The 22,168-nt window shown below is 29.7% G+C and overlaps 2 protein-coding genes across 2 annotated transcripts; one reads left to right on the top strand and one right to left on the bottom strand.

The window, feature by feature from the left end:
• The first annotated feature begins 818 nt into the window (after positions 1 to 818).
• Positions 819 to 2,353, top strand: LOC103309793. The gene is made up of 4 exons (XM_029486631.1): positions 819 to 886; positions 1,785 to 1,901; positions 1,984 to 2,064; positions 2,147 to 2,353. The coding sequence occupies exons 1-4, from the start codon at positions 866 to 868 to the stop codon at positions 2,276 to 2,278; spliced, it is 351 nt and encodes a 116-aa protein (XP_029342491.1). The 5' UTR covers positions 819 to 865; the 3' UTR covers positions 2,279 to 2,353.
• Positions 2,354 to 19,355: 17,002 nt separating this feature from the next.
• Positions 19,356 to 20,758, bottom strand: LOC107884069. Its single transcript, XM_029486630.1, has 4 exons — positions 20,691 to 20,758; positions 19,808 to 19,924; positions 19,645 to 19,725; positions 19,356 to 19,562 (listed from the first exon to the last, which is right to left on the bottom strand). Exons 1-4 carry the CDS (start codon positions 20,709 to 20,711, stop codon positions 19,431 to 19,433), a joined length of 351 nt encoding a protein of 116 aa, XP_029342490.1. The 5' UTR covers positions 20,712 to 20,758; the 3' UTR covers positions 19,356 to 19,430.
• Positions 20,759 to 22,168: the final 1,410 nt, after the last annotated feature.

Genomic DNA, 22,168 nt, shown 5'->3' with positions numbered 1-22,168 from the left:
GTTGGTAGTAAATAATGTACATTAAGTATTTAATGCGTTTACAATCATCAATAATAATTCGCGTTTTTCTTAATTTCAATAATAATTGTTTCAGATCGCAAAAGTGTTCTGGCCAAATACACATATACGCGTAACCATGGAAAATAACATTCCCGTTGTTATTTTATTGTACTATACTAATTGTGTACGCGCTTTTACGAGTCATTACATTTTGGTATTCGTTTTAAACGCAAATAATTACAATGTCTATTAAGAAATTTTTTAATTTTTTAATATTCGGAAAAATATCTTTAGGTCATAAAGACCAATCAATTTTTGAAGAAAAAGCTACGGATGAAAATTCAGTACGTACTACCTATTATTCATATTATACCCTGATATTATGTGCAGTGAAACCTCTCCTAACGGACACCCCCCTCTCCAATTAGCTGTCACCTCCCAATAGCGGACACCCATTTCAATACTAGATACCTCCCAGTAGCGGACGTTTTCTCCGGAACCAATTGCAAACTTTCTACAATCTGAGCACTGCGAATATCGGACAACATTTCAGCGACCGAGAGTGTCCGGTATTTAGAGGTTTCACTGTATAATATATTATTGTTATTATTATTGTATCATATACAAATTATTAAGCAACTCTGCTCTTTTATAGTTCTATCCCTTACAAACAATCAACTGTTAACATTACATTATACCTATTCTTCTCTGTTTGCGGTTCATATAAATCGCGCATAATATTATCATAATAACAATTATATAGTTTGTATACATTCGACCATTGAAATTTTATAATTTTATTTAGATCCGTTATCATTTCACTACGAAGTTAAAAACACGTGACAACGATGACTCTAGTGAAGCGATGTGTCAAGTTGGACGTGATGTACGTATTATTATTATTATTATTATTATTCATACAAAGTCATGTACATTATTAAATTATTTAAAAACTAATTACCCCGGCGCTCTTTTATTCCTGGTAAATTTTAACTTTTAATCTTTAAACGTATAAACTGCAGTCACAACATTTTTAAATTATCATCTTTTCGAGGATCATATAAATATTATTATAATTTATAAATCTCGAAACTTTATTACTATTATTATTATTATTGTTATTTCCTAATATTGTTATTTTTATTATTATATACATAAAATCATTAAAATTCAATAATATAATTCAGAAATATCCGCTGGAATTAAAGTATAATCTGTGAGTTTTGTCTATACCGTAGAATGTGGTACCTAACTTTAATTTCATGGTACTACTTTAATACACTTATATTTTTATTCACCAGAGACTCTAGTCCAGAGTACCTACCTGCTATGATGATTTAATTTTTTTTTCATAAAATGGGGTTACTATCTAATATCACATTAAGAAATATAGGTAGTTGTGTAACATTGATAACATATTTGAAATTAAAACGTTAAAAAAATGATCATTGATAGCTGTAACTAAGAATTAATTTTAGTTTTATAGTTAATACCACAGAAGTTATCCATAAAATAAAAAGTCAAATTGTCATAGAACAATAAAAAAATTATCAGAGTAACCCCATTTTACGGTAATAATATTATACGGTCTCTAGCCAGAATATATATTATTATTATTATGTTAAGTAGGTATAACAATCATCAACCCTATTACATCGATAATTAACATGTTAAATTTAAAATATTATACCTATACATACCTATAAATCATTGAGTAACCGTTTTCTTTTTACGGTTCATATTATAAATCACACATAATATCGTCGACATATTATTGTTTATAGATGGGTTATATGGACACAATGTTCCCGTTTTCACCACCTGGTGAAAATAATAATAAGCCACCCGCGGTGGAGGAAATTAGTGATCGTTTCGGAGCACAAAACTATCGCCTTACACAAGTTCGTGTTATAAAACAAACGTAAATAATATTATGATACATATTCACTTATTGTAATATTCTATGTTATTATAAATATATAGGTGAAACGTAAAAGGGATGCGATGATTTTCGGAGACGAACCTCTATTCAAAAAACACAAACATTTTGCTTCTGTTTTGAAGGTTAATATAATATATTAACACTTGTGTAATATTATCGTATACACATTGAATTATTTTAATTCAATATTATTATCATATATAGGTTGATCCTACAACGGAATTAAAGATTTCGTTGGCCGAGCCACCGACTACAAACAATAGACGACCCGTTGGCGTTGTTGTGAGGTCAGCTCCGGTTGATATACCTAAAAAACGTTGTATACAATTGTTATAAGAATCACATTCTTAATATTATTAATTATTATTTATTCATTTTTGAAACTTAAAAAAATTCCAAATTTCATTTTAATTGCAGTATCAGTGTATATTTACCTATTATAACAATAAAAATATAAAAATACAACGACGAGCTGTTATTATTGTGTATTGTGCATTAAATTATTAATAGGAATACTTCACAAAAAATGTCAAATGAGTTATCTAACTATAGCTAATAAATGAGAAGTGTACAAAATATACAAAATGTGTGTTACCTGCAGCCAATTATTTCATTACATAATAGGGAAGTATAATATTCAATCATTTAAATTTGATAATATTATTTAGATGAATTGCATTGTTATGCATTTTCTCAGCTAATCAAATCTGACGAGGAATATCGGTGAAAAAAATTTGAGGACCTTATAGAGTCAATATCAGTTGAACATTTTGTAAAAAAAAAACACACACACATATATTATTATAAAATCTCTATGACATTTATCGGTTCACTCAGTTTATTCCAATGTTGTCGTGAAAACCAAATTTTGTGAATTTTTTACATTGTTCTATGAGCACCACATTTGGGTCATATTTGAATATATGTGATATCGCACAAAATGTCAAAAACATAATATTTCTGTTTTATATATCATATGGAAAAAAAATTTAAATCATAATTATTATTATAATCGGCGTTAGAGTTTGCAGTAACTAAAACGTTGAAGTTTTGGCCGTCAAACGATGCGTATTATACTATTATACCTAATATAAGATCCGTATAATATCGTATTGTGTATGACACTCTGGCGGCGGCGGCTGCTGCTTCGTGAGAAACGTCGTCCTCCCTGTTAATAATATTATTATAATCATAATAATATAATTTAAGTGTGTATGATATAATAATGGTCGGGCCGAAATACCACGTCCGTGTCGCCAGCACACGCTTCTGGGTCATTAATTATTAGTCGTTTCGTTGTGACGAAAACGGAATTTGAATATCAATCGCTGGACGTGAGCGGACAATCGGTCGTGCGACTTTTTATACGCACACACACACACACACACACACACACACACTCGTATAATATAATCCAAACATACGTATATGCATAACTCGTCGTTATACACACACACACACACACCCCGATGATAATAACGTCATTATCGTCCCGTCTCCTGGACAGGTGACACTCGGACCCGTCGCCGGGGAGAGCATTCCTGCAGCCGCGTACATAATATTATTATTATTATAAATTATTATAATATGCGCGTACGTAACACAATGACATATAATACACCCGAACAAGAGATTAACGTCGTCAGCATCTGCCGGATGCGTCTTAGACGACGCGTCTCGGGCAACGGTGTCATCGACATCGATCACACACACACACACGACCATAGCGTCGCGGCGTCTTTATTATAATATAGCCATACAACTACTACAACACACGACGACACGAGATACGATAATGCGTCGTATTGTATAGATATAATGGGTATATAGATACTCCGAACAATCGCGACAGGGTAAACTGCTGAAGACTGCTGCCGCGGGTCCCGCCCACGATACTCGTTATTATAAGCGCGATTCACTCGACGGCCCCCTACGAAATATGCGGCCAAAGATAATATATTAAGCTCCAAAACGAGATGGGAAAAAAATGAGCTGTATCGTACGAAAACGCCGAAATCCTAGGTGACACGGTTGACACATTTATTATTGACAAGTTTTTATACGATCGAAAAAAAAATCAACCTATTTATTAAAATTAGGTATATTTATTTGTATAATATGTATATTATAATTTAACAGTAATTTATTGTTGACAATTTTTATAAGATCGATGTTTTTAAATAGCTACTTATATAAAATATTAATTTTGGCGCCCTTGGCATTTATGGCATCTGTTGAGTATAACAGGTATATTATAATATTAGATTGGCGCTTATGTCCTACAACATTTTTGCGCAAATGATATGTAATTTTTGTACCTTTGGCGTTTATGTCATACAACAGGAACATGATGTACACATAATATTATATTTTATTTACATTTATCATTATCTACAACAGTGTACATATCTGTTTTATTTTACGTGATTATTAAATATTTAAAGTTTAAGCTATACACATCTCAATTTAGGGGTATCAATATATTAAATAGGATAGAAATATTCTATGAACATACATTTTTGTATTTCCAATAATATAGTTTACTGAGTGGTTTGAGAGCAAAAACACCTATTATCAATATTGTAGAAGAGAAGTTATAATCTCTGCCTGTTTTAAAGTCAATTTTGGATATTTTAATTATTACTAAATTCAATAATAGTTCATATTATAAATGTTAAATATCATAAGTGTAGAGCTAATTAGCTGTGCATTTAAAATCAAAAATCGACTCGTAAACAGGCCTAGCTGATAAACTATTCTTCTCTTCAATTTGTATGATTTGACGTAAGTATTCATACAATAATGTCACTCAGTAAGCTCTACATTATTTGGAAATCCGTAACTAAGTTTCGGTGTTTCACTAAAATTCACATTTGTAATTAGTGTTGTGAAGTGCTGCATTATTGACATGTACATGCGTGAGCGCTTCGCTATTTATTTTATATACAGTCACTCACACTAATGATGACTTACTACGCACACATTAACACGACCCGCGCGTAAATTGCCTATACTGAACTCCTTAAAAATGGTTGGTATTGAAACCCCTTAATAATAATTTAACAAATATAAATTTAAGGTATAGTCATATTATGCCTATCTAATCTAAAAATAATGTTCATCTATGTATAAAAATATTTTATAATATTATAATATTATTTTATCAAAAAAAAAAACAGAATGTTCGTATATTGTTCTTAGATCAATTGAGAAAAGCCGAGTTATTTCAACTGTCAATATTAAATTAGTTCATAAGTCGATTAGAAAATTAACTTACTAGTTATAAGTAATAAAGATAAAAACAATTTTTTTTTAAACTTGACATTAACTTTTTAACTATTTAATTATACATATTACATTGTTTGTTAGTGTCATCCATATAAATATGAAAAACTGCAGGTCCAAATTGAACACCGTACACTATTATAGGTGATCCAGTGATTGTAATATAATCAATCAGCGTTGCTCTGTATAACTATATGTACCTATATTGATGTTCATCTTGGTTTTATGTTTACAGCCTGATTCACGAAATATGCTCACCGCCATTTTTCCCTTTAACAATGAAATCATTAAAATTCTGATTTATAAATTTTCAAATATACTCAAAGACCATTATTTTTTAAACTCTTGAATAATTATTAGTACAATATATTGAAAAGGTGTCCGTGATAACACAAACTTCTGTTTTTCAAATTAGACCCCCCACCCTTTAGAGTATAAATATTATTTACTGAATAATTTTCTTGAAAATGTTGATGTAGGTACCAGAATCAAAATTCGAACGAGTAGTTTTTTCAGTTATTTAACTTTATGTACTAATGATAATAGATGCATGGTAATGAGTTTAAAATATATGGGAGCTATGATGGGGACTTAAAAGTTTTGATAATTAATATTACCCACTCTATCAACATTAATAATTTGTAAAAATTGTCCAAGTATTATAAATACTATATACCTACTATATTAAATCTGTTTTATATTTTTGTAAAACCACTTTTAAGGACTATTATCCTTACAATAAACATTTTATTAATTGAGGAACCACTCGTTCTACTTTCGAATTAAGTACATCAACAATTTTTAAAAAAAATATCCACTAAATAATTTACAGTAAGAAGTGGGAGGGGGAGCTCTCATTTAAAAACAGAAGTTTGTATCACCACAGGACAGTCTTAGTATAGTGATAAGAAAAAAATTCAAGAAACTGAAAAATTAATGTTCTTTGAGTATATTTAAAAATTCCAAAAAATCAGAATTTAAATAATTTTCTTATACCATGCTTGGTGAATCACTCAACATAATATAATACACCTATAGATACAGGTATTATGTATGTAGGATTGAATAATATTACTAATAGTATTATAATAGTAGGTAAACGTTTAATTTATACTAATTATAAGAACGAATTATTTACTATTAAACCATGTAAGTACACAATGCTTGTTCACAGAACAAACATATTTGATAATGAGAACTCTGCAACTTACCGTGTAACCTAATTATTATTACATGTATTAATGCATTTCTGAAGGGGAATTCGGTGAATCTTCAAAATGTATAGGTTGTTGAATTTCTATTTCCGTTTGTAAATTAATACGAACATTTGGGTTCAATTCAATTATGATTTAATTTAGTTTTTTTTGGTGATTAGAAGGGAGGGAAAATAAAATAATATTATAATCACTACCTATTACAAAATCGTTTATTATATTTTTAAACAATTTAAACTACTACAAATAATAATATTCATGTAACCTTCATGACGTAAAAAAAAATTATATAATAACAATACAGTTAATCCTTTTTACGACTATAGTCTATTTAACTACAATAATTTTTTAATTTAGGTATGTACTTTTTAGTTTCAAACACAGTGATGATACAATCCGACTCGAGAATATTATATAAAAGAAATAATAAATTGTAATATTATTATTTAAATAAATTTATAAATTTGTAGTTAGGTACTTAATTAAAAAAAAATTATTATTTATTTTAGGAAAATAATATTCTACGTTTATAGGTAGGTACTATTCTTTTTTTAAACCATATACAGTTGTTTTATTTATATGTTGTACACGAAAACAATTATACGCATAATTAGCTCTTATTCAGGCGACTTCGGATATTTTATTATACAAGTTTATTTACATTAAAATAATGGCATCACAAAATACCGGGCAGTCGATACGGTTTATGTGAAAATTGGGAACTGAAGACGACCAAAACACATTTTATGCGCATACCTATAAGTTTTCAATTTCAGGTAAACGCGAAGCTCGTTTGTATAATATGATAATATGTATACATTATGCATAATAAGAATCTTAACGTCGCTTATTAAAATCTCTATTATTATATTACTTGTTTACCATATTATATTATGTCCAGTTGTAATTTAATCGCCACTGACAATAGAAGTTTCGTATGCGCATAACTATATAGGTATATCTCGCGTTTGATAGTTATTTAAATTTTTTTTCTCTATATATATATAATGATATACAATATATACCATATCCACTATTATACGTTTTGATTAGTTGAATGGTAATAATTCCACTCGCGGTGTTAGCGTAGACCATTCGAACGTTTTAAGATTAGCGTATCGAATCGGGCTTTCAAATATAATATAATATTATACCTGCGCGTATATTACATTATACACTATAGTACTATAGTATTATACTATAATATTGCGATCGTATTATTATCATATGGACAGTTAAAAAAAAAAGTCCCTCGGGAATGTTGTCGGTCGGTAACACGTTTTTATTTTTAAGATGTTCTCGATAATAATATTATATATTATTATGTATAATATGTATTATAATAATATCTCTTATACGGGTCAAACGCCGCAGCGTTGCATTGGCGTGTGCAGTTAATAGTGCACAATATACGATATTAATTGTTGTTCAATTCCAAAATCATGTCGACCGCAGTGTCCTGCAAAACGCATAATTTGTTATAATGCTGCTGCATCAATGCATTATAATATTCCGAAGACCGATGGCAGCCGACGGAAAAGAGAAATAGGTGAGCGCCAAGGTCAATTCACCTTTTCACAGGGGTGGGACGAAAAAAAAAAGTCTCCTGTCGAATTCTATACATAGCATAATAATTCCCTGCCGTCATCCGAGGATTACGCGTCGGCGGATGGCGCATGCACTGGGGTGTAATAACGGTATAAGACACGCACATCAGTAACCTATATTATATAGGTTACCTATATATTGTTATGGTCACGAGGTTATCTTGCAAAGGCGCAGTCACAGCACTCGTTTTTCGCAGGAGGTGTCGAGCACACTTTTAAAAGACATATTATACTCACTGTATGCCGACAGGGTACTGAAAATCAAAAATTGTTCACTCTCTGTTCGTGTACTGCAGAAATACTTATATATTTAGTCAGGCGGATAGTATACTATTGTAACTATATATATGCGTCCCGGCCAAGGTCATTGTATTGTCGCAGTCACCCCTGATTTCGGTAATATTGAATAATAATATTATATTGAATCAAATCCCACGAAAACTTTACTAAACGTGTACGGTTATGGACGTGGATGTTAATATTGTGTTTATAGGTATATGCATTATTATCGGAATCGTACAAGAGCGCGCGCGTTACACCGACGCGACGGCGGCTGCCGCGTACACGCGGACAAACGCGCTGCGGCGGCGCTGTCGATGTCTTAATTTACGACGATACGCGTCGTCGGGGCGGCGTGATAAATTACACCGGATGGACGGCGACGACGGCGAAAAAACAAAAACGCAAAATAAAACTTGTACTAATGCGCGACGAGGACAATCGCCGTGCCCCCTCTTCGCGTAGGTATAATATTATGTATATTATATTATATTGTATATCGATACGTAGTAATATTATTTTGCGACTCGCGCAGGTCGCATACTTAAACGTGTGTGTGTGTGTGTGTGTGTGTGTCAGGAGGAAACGAAGAGAAAAAAAAACTTCTCGTCCGAAGATAAGGTCTCTCTCGGCGCATCTATATATGGGCCGGGGCCAGTAGGTAGCTCGCGCGCGCCGCCGTTTATACACACGCGCGTGTACGCAATAATAATAATATTATAATAATATATGATTTGTGCTTTTTATACAGTGGCGACGACGACTACAATATCGGTAGCTATCGGTGTGTGTGTGTGCGTGTTTAGGCATATACGACACACACGTCTATAAACATATATTTTGAATTTACCGTGCTCGAGTATATAATATAATAATATGTGATAAAACGTGTGCGTGTGTTTAGTGTCTGCAACAGGTCCTCGGATCCAGCTGTTAATTAATGCGTTCGTATTTTATACACCTATGTACGCGTATACAATCCAACGCGTTGTAATGCGTATGTCGTGTACCACGCGTACCTTGGTATAGTATATAAATATGTGTATGTATACATAGGTATAGCAGTTGTGACCGGCGCGAAACAGCTACATAATAATATTATAATGACAGAGAAATAAAACTCGTACTCGCTCTGTATTCGCGCGTACACCCCGACGAGGAGTGTGCTACAGTGCTCGTGAAAGGAGGCGTACGACGTGTATGTGTAATAATAATATATAAAAAATTAATATTATCCGCACACGCGCTCGCGCGCGTACAATTAAAACGTGTAACAACGCCTTTGCAGTCTCCGCAGCAGGTCTGCTGGTCGGATAGCGCGTGTCGTTGGCATATCATGTCCGGTCCACCGACAGAAGGCGGCGGCAGACCGGAAACGGCCAGTGTCTGCGGCCAGCAGAAAAAGGCGACACCGGCTTTTTATTATTATTATTTTCATTTCTCCCTCTCTCTGTCTCTCACACGCACACACTCCACCTCTCTCTCACCCTCTCTTAATGGGCTTCAACTGCCAGGCGTATAATACGAACATTTCAACTACAGTGTACGAACTAGCACAAAACGAACGATCTTACGGTTAAATACGGACATGATATATTATATTATATGTATATCTAGTTTAGCCCACCTTAAACGTTTTTGACAAAACATAATAATCTAACCATCTTACACATTTTACCCTAGTACCCCGCACTGGCGCACTATCATACGTAATATATGAGTAAACGAGTAAAAAACAACCGTCTTATCGTATATATTGTTACTTATTACGCTTTCCATACACTCGCATCGCTTATTGTCTAGGGCAGTATACGATCTATACCAAATAAATAAATAAAGTATCCGTGTAATTTATCACCACACCTGCATTAATTTACTAGGTACTTAAGTAATGATAATTATTTGAACTTATATATTAATAATTAATATATTGAATACTTATCCATAGGTTAATATGGTATATAACCCGCATCCAAGTTCATTTGGATACCGATAACCAATATATTATATAGTTTTAAAAAGTCAGTGGTCCAATAACTAACTAGGTATATTGTATTGAAAAAAATATTGTTATACGTCTTGCTGTTAGCAATCTTTTTTTTTGCTACTGAATGAGCAGTAGATGGTTGTTATATTAAAGCTATGGTAACCAGCGTCCAGCGAGGACTGAAAATAACATTTAATTGACATTAATGCAATTTTTTTAATAGTTATATACTATTAAATATTGTATTCCAACAAGAATCGAACAGCATTCCGTATTACAATCATGCAAAAGTTTACCTACCCAAATGAAGATCGTCAATGTTTGCGTGATTTATTACAGGAGTGGAAGATGGAGTACTTACATCAAACATTAGTTGGTAATAAACTTAAGTCACAATGCAGTACCCATATTATATTAATTATTTTCTATTTAGATCAATTTATCACAATAACAGCGTTGAAACTCATACAAAAAGATGATATTGATTCATTGATATCAAATAAGTTTCCTATTGGCATAAAAGTTATGTTTACTTATAAACTCCAAAGGTGGCAGAAACGCAATCCACTCAGTTTTTCAGAATATTCTAGTTTGAACGGTGACAAATTATCTGACAATATATCAACTGTGTTAGATTATTTCATTAAATAAATATTTGACTACCTATCATTGTAAGTACAATGTAATTCTTATAATTTTTAAAATATCGAGATAACTAGGTATACAAAAAGGTTTGATTTATAAAAAAAAAATCGGTTTATTAATCACTTAAACCAAATTGTAAAAAAATAAAAAAATGTTATTATTTATTGTCTTCAGACTTATTGAAGTACTAAGCACAATCGGGATTTTGAAAAAAGATCCAATACTACAATAAAAAAAACTTAACAAAAATCAAATTTAGATTGCTTGCACTAAAGAGGACTATTAGTAATATGCTATTATTATACTAATTATTATTATTATTATACTATATCCAGATATATGATACGACGTACATCTTACTAAATAGTAATACCTAAATAACATCTTTAAATTTTTTTTTATTTTTATTAATTTATTATAAACAACTATTAAATCGTTATGAGGTACCTATACTAAAATATACTTATGATATTATTGTGTTACTATTGAGTCCAAATCCAACCTAAAATGTTCATTCTTCTAGATTTTTTTTATAAAATATAATAAAATATTAATAACATAAAATATTTTCGTTTTATACTTTGTCAAACGTACGGTCAATGTTGGGGGGGGGGAGGGGCATGATCACTTTGCCCCTTGATCTTGGCCAAGCTACTGGTTATAATATATTTATACTATACACATATTTCTTTAACAGACAGATTCAATATAATATAGGTAGGTAGGTACTGTAAAATATCTATTGGGTCAAATATTATATTATTATTATGGTATACTCTCCACAGCATGGTCGTTATTTTATGATTTCGTGCTGAAGAGTAAACATTGCCGGGCCAGTAAATCGAGAATTTTTACATCGCACAAGTCTGCCTTCCACAGAATCCGATACCTATGACCTATCCGATATTTGGTTTTTTTTCAACGAATTTATTCGTATTTTACGTTAACCGCAGCAGCCATTGTAGCATAATCGCATTATTACAACTCTGTGCATTTTAGCGGTTTTTGCGGTCGAATTATTTCTCGATTGTAGCAGTGGTTTTGTAAAATTACTATTTATTTATATTTTCAAAATGTTAAGCGCTCAGTTTTCCAATAGGCATCTACTAGTATATTATGATATTTTGATTTTTTTTTTTTTATTATTTACCCGTTTGTTCGAAATATAATGGAGTCGAGAAAGGACCGTGAATACGCTCGCTAAAAAAATATATTTAATAATAATTGTACCTATACCTACTCACCTACCTACCTACCGTGCAACGAGAGTCGCGCGACGACGTTATAATGGAAAAAACGCTCGTACCCATATTATAATAGTACCTGTTTTTTATGAAAACATTTACATACATAAAAATTAAACCGAGTAAGGAATGTTATTAATACAACTTTGCGTGTACCTACGTATAAGGGACGCGATATAAATCATAAACGCACGACTGCTGAACGTGGGACGCCGTGACTAGAATAATATAATAATATTTCCTTCGGGTGGGTATACGCGGTGACGTTCACCTATACCTCATACCATTGAAATGCCAATAGCTATTAATCGATATAATATTTTGCTGCTTCACGGCGGCGAACAAGCGTTTATTATCATTATTATTATTGTTTGATCTATTTTCAGATTTAACTACTTTTCGACATCATCGTTGCTGGTGGTCTGCAAATAAATAGTTGTTTTGTAAAATTCGATTCAAACGATAGGTAGGTACAATGTACGTGCACTGTTTCTTTGACAGTTTCAACTATAAAAAACATTATCATGTAGGTAGTTACGAAGTATTGTTAACAATATATTATACTCAATGATATTATACTATGGACGAGTGGTTGCCATTGATTCCAATAATACAATAAAATTAAAAAAAAAAAAAAGAATATTATAGTGTCCATGCGTTGCTATGAGATTTTTATTTTTAAATAAAAGCAAATAGTATGAATTAATTAATTGTTTGTTAGGTTCTTTAAATGTACAACAAAAATCAATGCCTATATTATATAGACCCAAAAACTATACTTGACCGATATTTACAAAAGTTTCAGTGAATATTCTTAGAGATATCAGGAAAGTTTAGAGATCAGATTGAACACTTTCAAAAATAATATTATACCAAATGCTATCATTGCTCATCTCGGTCAAATTAGTTCACAAACATGGTAACACAACAGGCACACCTAGATATTATGTAAATTGAAAAAAATCTTTTTTTATTAAATGTTCTAAAAATAGTATTTTTATTAAGATGATTAATTTTTGTTTATATTGCGTACACATGTAACGTCAATGTATCTAACAATACACTTAAATTTAAAAAAAAAAAAATTATAATAATAATCTTGTTATTATTATTATTTTAATTTGTTATTGAGTTAAATGTTCATTATTTAATTATGAATTTCCTTTATTTTCAACTTTAAAAAAAAAAAAAAATATTTATGAAAATTTATATTTCTAGGCTACACACCGATGTCGATTTACTCATTAATTGAGGTACAACCTATATTATTATTAGAGATACACCAGCTATGAGCTATTATACAGTGACGTACCTATTTTATGTTTTTTCCCATGCAAAGTCAGATTATACTCCTGCAAATAGTATAATATATATTATATAATACCTATGACTAGGGTTATTAGTATAAAATATTTCACATGCAATTTTCACTTTAAAATATTTAAAACTTGAAACTTTCACCCTTTTTGAAATATTGAAAAATATGTTTGTTTTTAAACTGTGTTTTTTGGTATGGTCCATAAAATTATCATTAGATATCACTGATTTCATACCTGATTAGTGACTATCAATATTTGATTCCGGATAAAGAAGATATTATATATATATTTTTTATAAGATAGATAATTATAATGTAAATTTTTATAATAAACTATGTAAGATATATTTCTATAATATTTTCCATTAACACTTCACTAAGTAGATGAGGTGTTTACTTCTTGTACTTTTTACTATAGTTTTAAATTAAATTTTTTTTTTATCTTTCATTAATATGAAATATTTCAAAAAAACTAACTTTATGAAATTTTAGAACCCATATATACTATATACACTATACAGTATACCCATAATTAAACTTTTGGTACGATAATACAGATACTCTAAAGAACGTTGTTCCCGTTGACATCAAAATTAAAATGTTTAATTTTAATTTCACATATCGATATTTAATTTTAAATTAAAATAATACATTGATAATTTTATGACATTTATATCGTTGCACAATATTTATTTAGTTGTATTATGATTTTTTTATTAGATTTTGAACATAATTTTTTCGATTTAAAATAATATCAATTTTAGCTTACTATATAATATTTTAATTTTGATTTCTAACTACGAAAAACTCGTCATCATTCGCATGGCTGTGTAACAAAATATTAATGAAAATACAAAAAAGAAATATTAGTTGTTATGATTATTACATACACATGAACAACATATATCTATAGAATATTGTTGAATTTTAAATTTAAATAATTTAAATTTCAATTTCAAATCTAATTGTATTTATTATAAAAATATAAAACGTTTATTATTTTGGTACAAATGATTGATTTAAATTTTTTTCGATTTCAATATCAATTTTCAATATCATTAAATAAAATATTTGATTTATTAAATGATTTTTATCGATATTTACAATCGATTTCAATCCCTGGCAGATATATATTTTAATACTGTGGTGAATTTTACGATATCATACTTAATGCACCGCCTCTCGATCGGACGCCAAAAAATCGTAGTTTCTAAACACGTTTTTATTTTAATATAATACATAATATAATAAATGTATATGTATGTATGTATGTATGTATGTATGTATGTACATAATTATGATTAAATACCGTTTTAGCTCTTAAATTGACACATTATAATAAATAAGTGTGCGAAGTGGTTATAATAATATTATTATTAAACTGAACGACAGCGGTTATTACTCGGCGTGTCTCATGCACCGTGTTGCCGCACATTTAATATATTATATTAGATTATTATATATATTATAATAATATTAAATACAATATATAACACTATATAGAAGCGATATAGCTAGGTAGGTAGGTACTGGTAGATATTGTAGGTACCTACCCAAAATACGAATGACACGTACCTACCTATATAACATTCGTAAAGCGCGTTCGCGATAAATCACATAATATTATACGAGTTTAAAAACGAATCGTTTTGAGCTCGTCGTATTATATCGTTCTTTTTTCCCCGTGGCAACCTGTTCCTCTTGATATAATATAGTATATCATAGATAAATTAAATCATTTTTTTAAACACATTATTTATTTTTTTAAACGTGTAAACATGATATAAAATATGTTATTAAAAGTTAAATAATAATAATAATAAAATAATTGTAGGTATAATATTAATATTATTACCTGTAGGTACTTATTTAATATTTTACTGTTTATAATATTTCAAAAAAAAAATTATAAATACTTATGAATAATTCATACGTTATATACTCATATATAAATAATAATTAAAAAATTACGAATTGATAATAGATTCAATCACTGGCTGACTGGGACTGGAAATTTGAAGTTGAGAATATGTCTTCAAAAATTGTTGGTTTTTAATGTTTCTGGTTTTGATGTCTAACTGATACGTACAGTGAGTTTGGCTCCATAACGTAAATGTAATTTCCATAGTGGTAGTTAGCTTTAATGCAATCGAAAGGTCCACGAAGTTGGTCGCACAAATCAAACATTTTTAACTAAAGTTTTTTTTAATAATTAGTAAGTAATTTTCAAGTATTTTTAATCACAGATAGGTTTGGAAGTTCATCTGTAATTTTAACTTATTCACATAAGTTTAAATCACGGCTAACTTTTGAGGACCTGGCCTGCATTTTACCATTTACAAGTTTTTGAGTATTTGACCTTACAAAAATGTTTGTAACATATTTTGTAACTATTTGAAAGAATGCATTTCAAATTTCTAACGTAACCATTAAAAATTAGGTAAACTGTGCATCATAAAGCTTTTTGAACATTGGCCGAACTTAAATGTTTTGCTGTGTGCAATTTGTAAGCACAAATTAAAAAAATTTCTCACTCCTCCCTTATAGTTACACCTAAAACAGAAGTCAACAAAGAAACAAGAAATAAATAATAAATATAGACATACAAAAATAGGCCATTAGATTTCTGGCTCAATAGTAAAAATCAGGTAAGTGGATGATGTCATTCTGATGTACAGTAAGTTACAAGTAGGTAAATGTATAATGAATTGTATAAGAAAAACGATTCTGAGCGAAGACGGTTTGTCAGTCTGGATATTTTATCCTCTTATTATTTGTTACATCCTGTAAGTTGAAAGAATATTATAATGTTATAATTTTTTATTCGTTTTTATTATAATTGATATACAAATCGCAATAAATTAAAATCCCATTTTTAGCTGTTTTTCGTAATTTGATGGTGGTTTCACCCGTGGAATTAGAGAACTATTGAGAAAATCGAAAAATGACCTCTTTAAAGTACCATCTTGATCCAATTTTCTAAAAGATAAGATACTATATATTAAAATCGAAGCACTCCTAAAAATTTTGTATACAAGATAAAAAAAAAACACCATTGAAAAACCACTAGCTTCCTCGATCTGCTCAAAATCTAAAATAATGAAAATTTGAATAAAAATATTTAAATTTGGGCTGTTAACTTCAGCGACTTCCAATTGGATAGAATTTAAAAGTGATTCCCGGGATATAAAATCATGCCCCCCCCCCCCATGGGCCCTATTAAAAAATCTAAATACGCCACTGAAGTACCTATACCGGTGATTCTTTTATCATTTAACACACTCATTATTTCAATAAATTTTTGAAAAATAAATCGTACACGGTGTCTAGTCATAAGAAACAACATTTTTCAAATTATTGTTTTTTATCCTGAAATTTTTTAAGTTTTTTACTTTTTCGAACGACAAAATCCAGATTTAATTTCGTATTCCAAAGCAGAATATTTCGATAAATAAAAATACCTATAGAATTTTTGACGAGTAGTTTATGAGTTATAGGTATCTATTATTGTTTCGATGAGTAGTCTGTTGTAATGGAGCAAAGGGAAACCGCATACCACTCCATTTGTGAAAAACGTACAAAAACAGATTTTTAATATACTACGAAAAAAGTAGGTACTAGTAAAGTTTTTTGAATAGGTACTTTTGAAAGACAGAATTCGCCGAATGCATTTGAAAAGTATTCTTAACGAGGCTGATGCAGAGCCTATAATATTATACATATTTTGTATTAGAAACGATTTTCGCGTCTCTCTTCGATCTTATTATAGTCACATTGTGAACCACTTCCTTGTCGTCGTCGTCGTCGTCGTCGTCGAATGCTCGTTCGATAGTAATAATTATATTCGTAGTAAAAAAAAAAAAACTAAAAATTTTATTTAAGAAATTAAACGGCTGTGCACTCGGACTAAAATTACATAGACTTGTGCCGCCCGAATGGTCGCTAAATTATAATATTATCTGTTCCAATATTAAATGTATGTATAAATATGTAGGCTCGTAAGTCGTAGTGCTATACAACGGGACAAAAATAAAATATTTCGTCGCCCGTTCTGACGATTTTATCGCAAAATGTGTAAAATATAAATCATACGAATTTTATAATATAGTAATTATAGTTCGAGATCTACGTTTTTTTCTCTCATGATAAAAAGTCGCTTGGCTCGTATGGTACTGATATAATTAAGTGGATAATATCGTAAACACGACGATAATAATAATAATAAGTAAAAATATCGTGTTGTCACTGTTGTCCAACACTAATAATATATACGAAATTTAAATACGAAATTTTCCACGAAAACATTAATAATATAATATGATGATATACGATCGAGTATACCTATATATTTGTGCGCGATAATTTCGTCAACTGTACTAATAAATAATAATATTATTATAATATTATTATGATATGTGAAAAAAACATTATGTTATTTCCGTTCGTCCAATATACATTATAATATTATTATACTATATTATTCATTAGCGATGATATTTTATGGACATTAATTTATTTTTCTAAACAATATAACATAATATGTTATATTATATATTATATAGGTACTCGTGTTTATTATAATATATTATTTTATACTCTGGTCGTAAAAAATAGGTTTACACCGTTAAAGTTATAATATATATTATTTGCACCGCAATAGTACACATTAGATTGGGCTGTAAATTATTTTACTAGTATGTATAAATAATGCGTGATATGTGTATTCGTGTAAAACTCGTTTAAAAAATGTCGGATAATATCAGCTATAATTTTATTGGAATATATTACAATCGTTATGGCGTACAAATGTTAGAAAAAAAAAACACGCATAATATATTGTCGTCAAATACAGGAGTAGTGCAATAATGATCCAGGTACCTATATATCATGTACCTATAATCTATGTGTGAAAACACGCGATGGAGTTGCGCTTTTTTGTTTATTATTCGGCCAATATTCGGGTTTTGGGTTTACTCAGTTAACGTGTGAATTGTTTTAAAATCTGTGTTTCGCGCAAACTGTTTCGTCTAACAAGTCGAGGGCCACACGAGACTAAATTTTGGACCTCAAATAGATTTCACTATATGACCGTGAGAACAATAATGATTAAAATTTTTTTTTCCATATGATATATAAAACAGAAATATTATTTTTTTGACATTTTGTGCGATCACATATTCAAATATGACTTAGAAGTAATAATCATTTTAGAATTTCGTTATTCATATCAAAAAATATACGGTACAAATTGAAGATAATTAATTTAATGATCGGAAACCGATAAATGAGAACCAATTTAAGGTACCAATTAATAAAAATAAAGTATATTAGTGAGACCCAAATGTGGTGCTCATAGAACAATGTAAAAAATTCACAAAATTTGGTTTTCACGACAACATTGGAATAAACTGAGTGAACCGATGAATGTCATAGAGATTTTATAATAATATATGTGTGTGTGTTTTTTTTTTACAAAATGTTCAACTGATATTGACTCTATAAGGTTCTCAAATTTTTTTCACCGATATTCCTCGTCAGATTTGATTAGCTGAGAAAATGCATAACAATGCAATTCATCTAAATAATATTATCAAATTTAAATGATTGAATATTATACTTCCCTATTATGTAATGAAATAATTGGCTGCAGGTAACACACATTTTGTATATTTTCTACACTTCTCGTTTATTAGCTATAGGTAGATAACTCATTTGACATTTTTTGTGAAGTATTCCTATTAATAATTTAATGCACAATACACAATAATAACAGCTCGTCGTTGTATTTTTATATTTTTATTGTTATAATAGGTAAATATACATTGTTACTGCAATTAAAATGAAATTTGGAATTTTTTTAAGTTTCAAAAATGAATAAATAATAATTAATAATATTAAGAATGTGATTCTTATAACAATTGTATACAACGTTTTTTAGGTATATCAACCGGAGCTGACCTCACAACAACGCCAACGGGTCGTCTATTGTTTGTAGTCGGTGGCTCGGCCAACGAAATCTTTAATTCCGTTGTAGGATCAACCTATATATGATAATAATATTGAATTAAAATAATTCAATGTGTATACGATAATATTACACAAGTGTTAATATATTATATTAACCTTCAAAACAGAAGCAAAATGTTTGTGTTTTTTGAATAGAGGTTCGTCTCCGAAAATCATCGCATCCCTTTTACGTTTCACCTATATATTTATAATAACATAGAATATTACAATAAGTGAATATGTATCATAATATTATTTACGTTTGTTTTATAACACGAACTTGTGTAAGGCGATAGTTTTGTGCTCCGAAACGATCACTAATTTCCTCCACCGCGGGTGGCTTATTATTATTTTCACCAGGTGGTGAAAACGGGAACATTGTGTCCATATAACCCATCTATAAACAATAATATGTCGACGATATTATGTGTGATTTATAATATGAACCGTAAAAAGAAAACGGTTACTCAATGATTTATAGGTACCTAGGTATGTATAGGTATAATATTTGTAAATTTAACACGTTAATTATCTAGGTAATTGGGTCGATACTTGTTATACTTAATATGGGTAATAATAATAATAATAAATTTATATATTCTGGCTAGAAACTGTAGGTAGGTATAAAACTAGAATTAATTCTTAGGTACATCTAGCTATGATCAATTTTTTAACGTTTTAATTTCAAATATGCTATCTAAATTACAAAACTTTGATACCTATATTTCTTAATGTGATATTAAATAGTAACCCCAATTTATGAAAAAAAAAATTAAATCATCATAGTAGTACCACGAAATTGAAGTTCCCACATTCTACGGCATAGACACAACTCACTGCTTATATTTAAGTTGCAGCAGATATTTCCGAATAATATTATTGAATTCTAAAGATTTTATGTACATAATAATAATAATAATAATAACAATAACGATAACAACAATAATAACAATGGTAATAAAGTTGCGTGATTTATAATAATACGATCCGCGAAAAGATGAGTAAATATGAGAATTTAAAAATACTGTGACTAAAGTTTATACCTACGTTTAAAGTTAAAAACTCATCAGAAATAAAAGAGCGCCGGGGTAATTAGTTTTTAAATAATTTAATAATGTACATGACTTTGTATGAATAATAATAATAATAATAATAATACGTACATCACGTCCAACTTGACACATCGCTTCACTAGAGTCATCGTTGTCACGTGTTTTTAACTTCGTAGTGAAATGATAACGGATCTAAATAAAATTATAAAATTTCAATGGTCGAATGTATAGAAACTATATAATTGTTATTATGATAATATTATGCGCGATTTATATGAACCGCAAACAGAGAAGAATAGGTATAATGTAATGTTAACAGTTGATTGTTTGTAAGGGATAGAACTATAAAAGAGCAGAGTTGCTTAATAATTTGTATATGATACAATAATAATAACAATAATATATTATACAGTGAAACCTCTAAATACCGGACACTCTCGGTCGCTGAAATGTTGTCCGATATTCGCAGTGCTCAGATTGTAGAATGTTTGTAGTTGGCTCCCGAGAAAACGTCCGCTACTGGGAGGTGTCTAGTATTGAAATGGGTGTCCGCTATTGGGAGGTGACAGCTAATGGGAGAGGGGGGTGTCCGTTAGGAGAGGTTTCACTGCACATAATATCCGGGTATAATATGAATAATAGGTAGTACGTACTGAATTTTCATCCGTAGCTTTTTCTTCAAAAATTGATTGGTCTTTATGACCTAAAGATATTTTTCCGAATATTAAAAAATTTAAAAATTTCTTAATAGACATTGTAATTATTTGCGTTTAAAACGAATACCAAAATGTAATGACTCGTAAAAGCGCGTACACAATTAGTATAGTACAATAAAATAACAACGGGAATGTTATTTTCCATGGTTACGCGTATATGTGTATTTGGCCAGAACACTTTTGCGATCTGAACAATTATTATTGAAATTAAGAAAAACGCGAATTATTATTGATGATTGTAAACGCGTAAAATACTTAAATGTACATTATTTACATAAACTTAATATGTAGATTTTACTTGTAATTTTTTTTTTTAATAAATAAATTAATAGTATTTGTTTACATAATATTAGGTATTTATTTAGTTAAAAAAAAGGTAGTATTTTGTATTTTATTAGTTGTATCCCAAAATACCTGAATATTTGAGTGTAAACAATGACTTTAACACGGAATCACATATGGGTATTAACGAAATAATATATTTAAAAAAACAGATTGATTAATATTAAGCAAATTGTTATAAAATCTTTTAAAAGTAATTGTTTTAAAAATAACACTGATTAGATTACGATATTATATTGTATTGATACAATCACTAATACACATTGCAATCGATTATTACGTTCCCCAACAAGCCAATCGACTGGTGAACCAAATATCGAAAACAAATAATTATTTACTGTATCACTAGTAACTACAGCAACTCGTCTTGTCTAATAAAAGAATAATACTCGATTTGATTGATGACTTATGATTCAGGGAATGTTTTTCCAACAATAAACCACGATTAGCGTTGCTTACCGTGTCAAAATTCTAAAAAATTTGGACACACCGCTAATAATTTTGCAATCTATGTTAACAATATATAGTCAT

This window comes from Acyrthosiphon pisum, chromosome A1 (assembly GCF_005508785.2).
Source record: "Acyrthosiphon pisum isolate AL4f chromosome A1, pea_aphid_22Mar2018_4r6ur, whole genome shotgun sequence".
Taxonomy (NCBI): Eukaryota; Metazoa; Arthropoda; class Insecta; order Hemiptera; family Aphididae; genus Acyrthosiphon; species Acyrthosiphon pisum.
The sequence above is the reverse complement of the archived record's forward strand: the minus strand, read 5'-3'. Positions and strand labels throughout refer to the sequence as shown.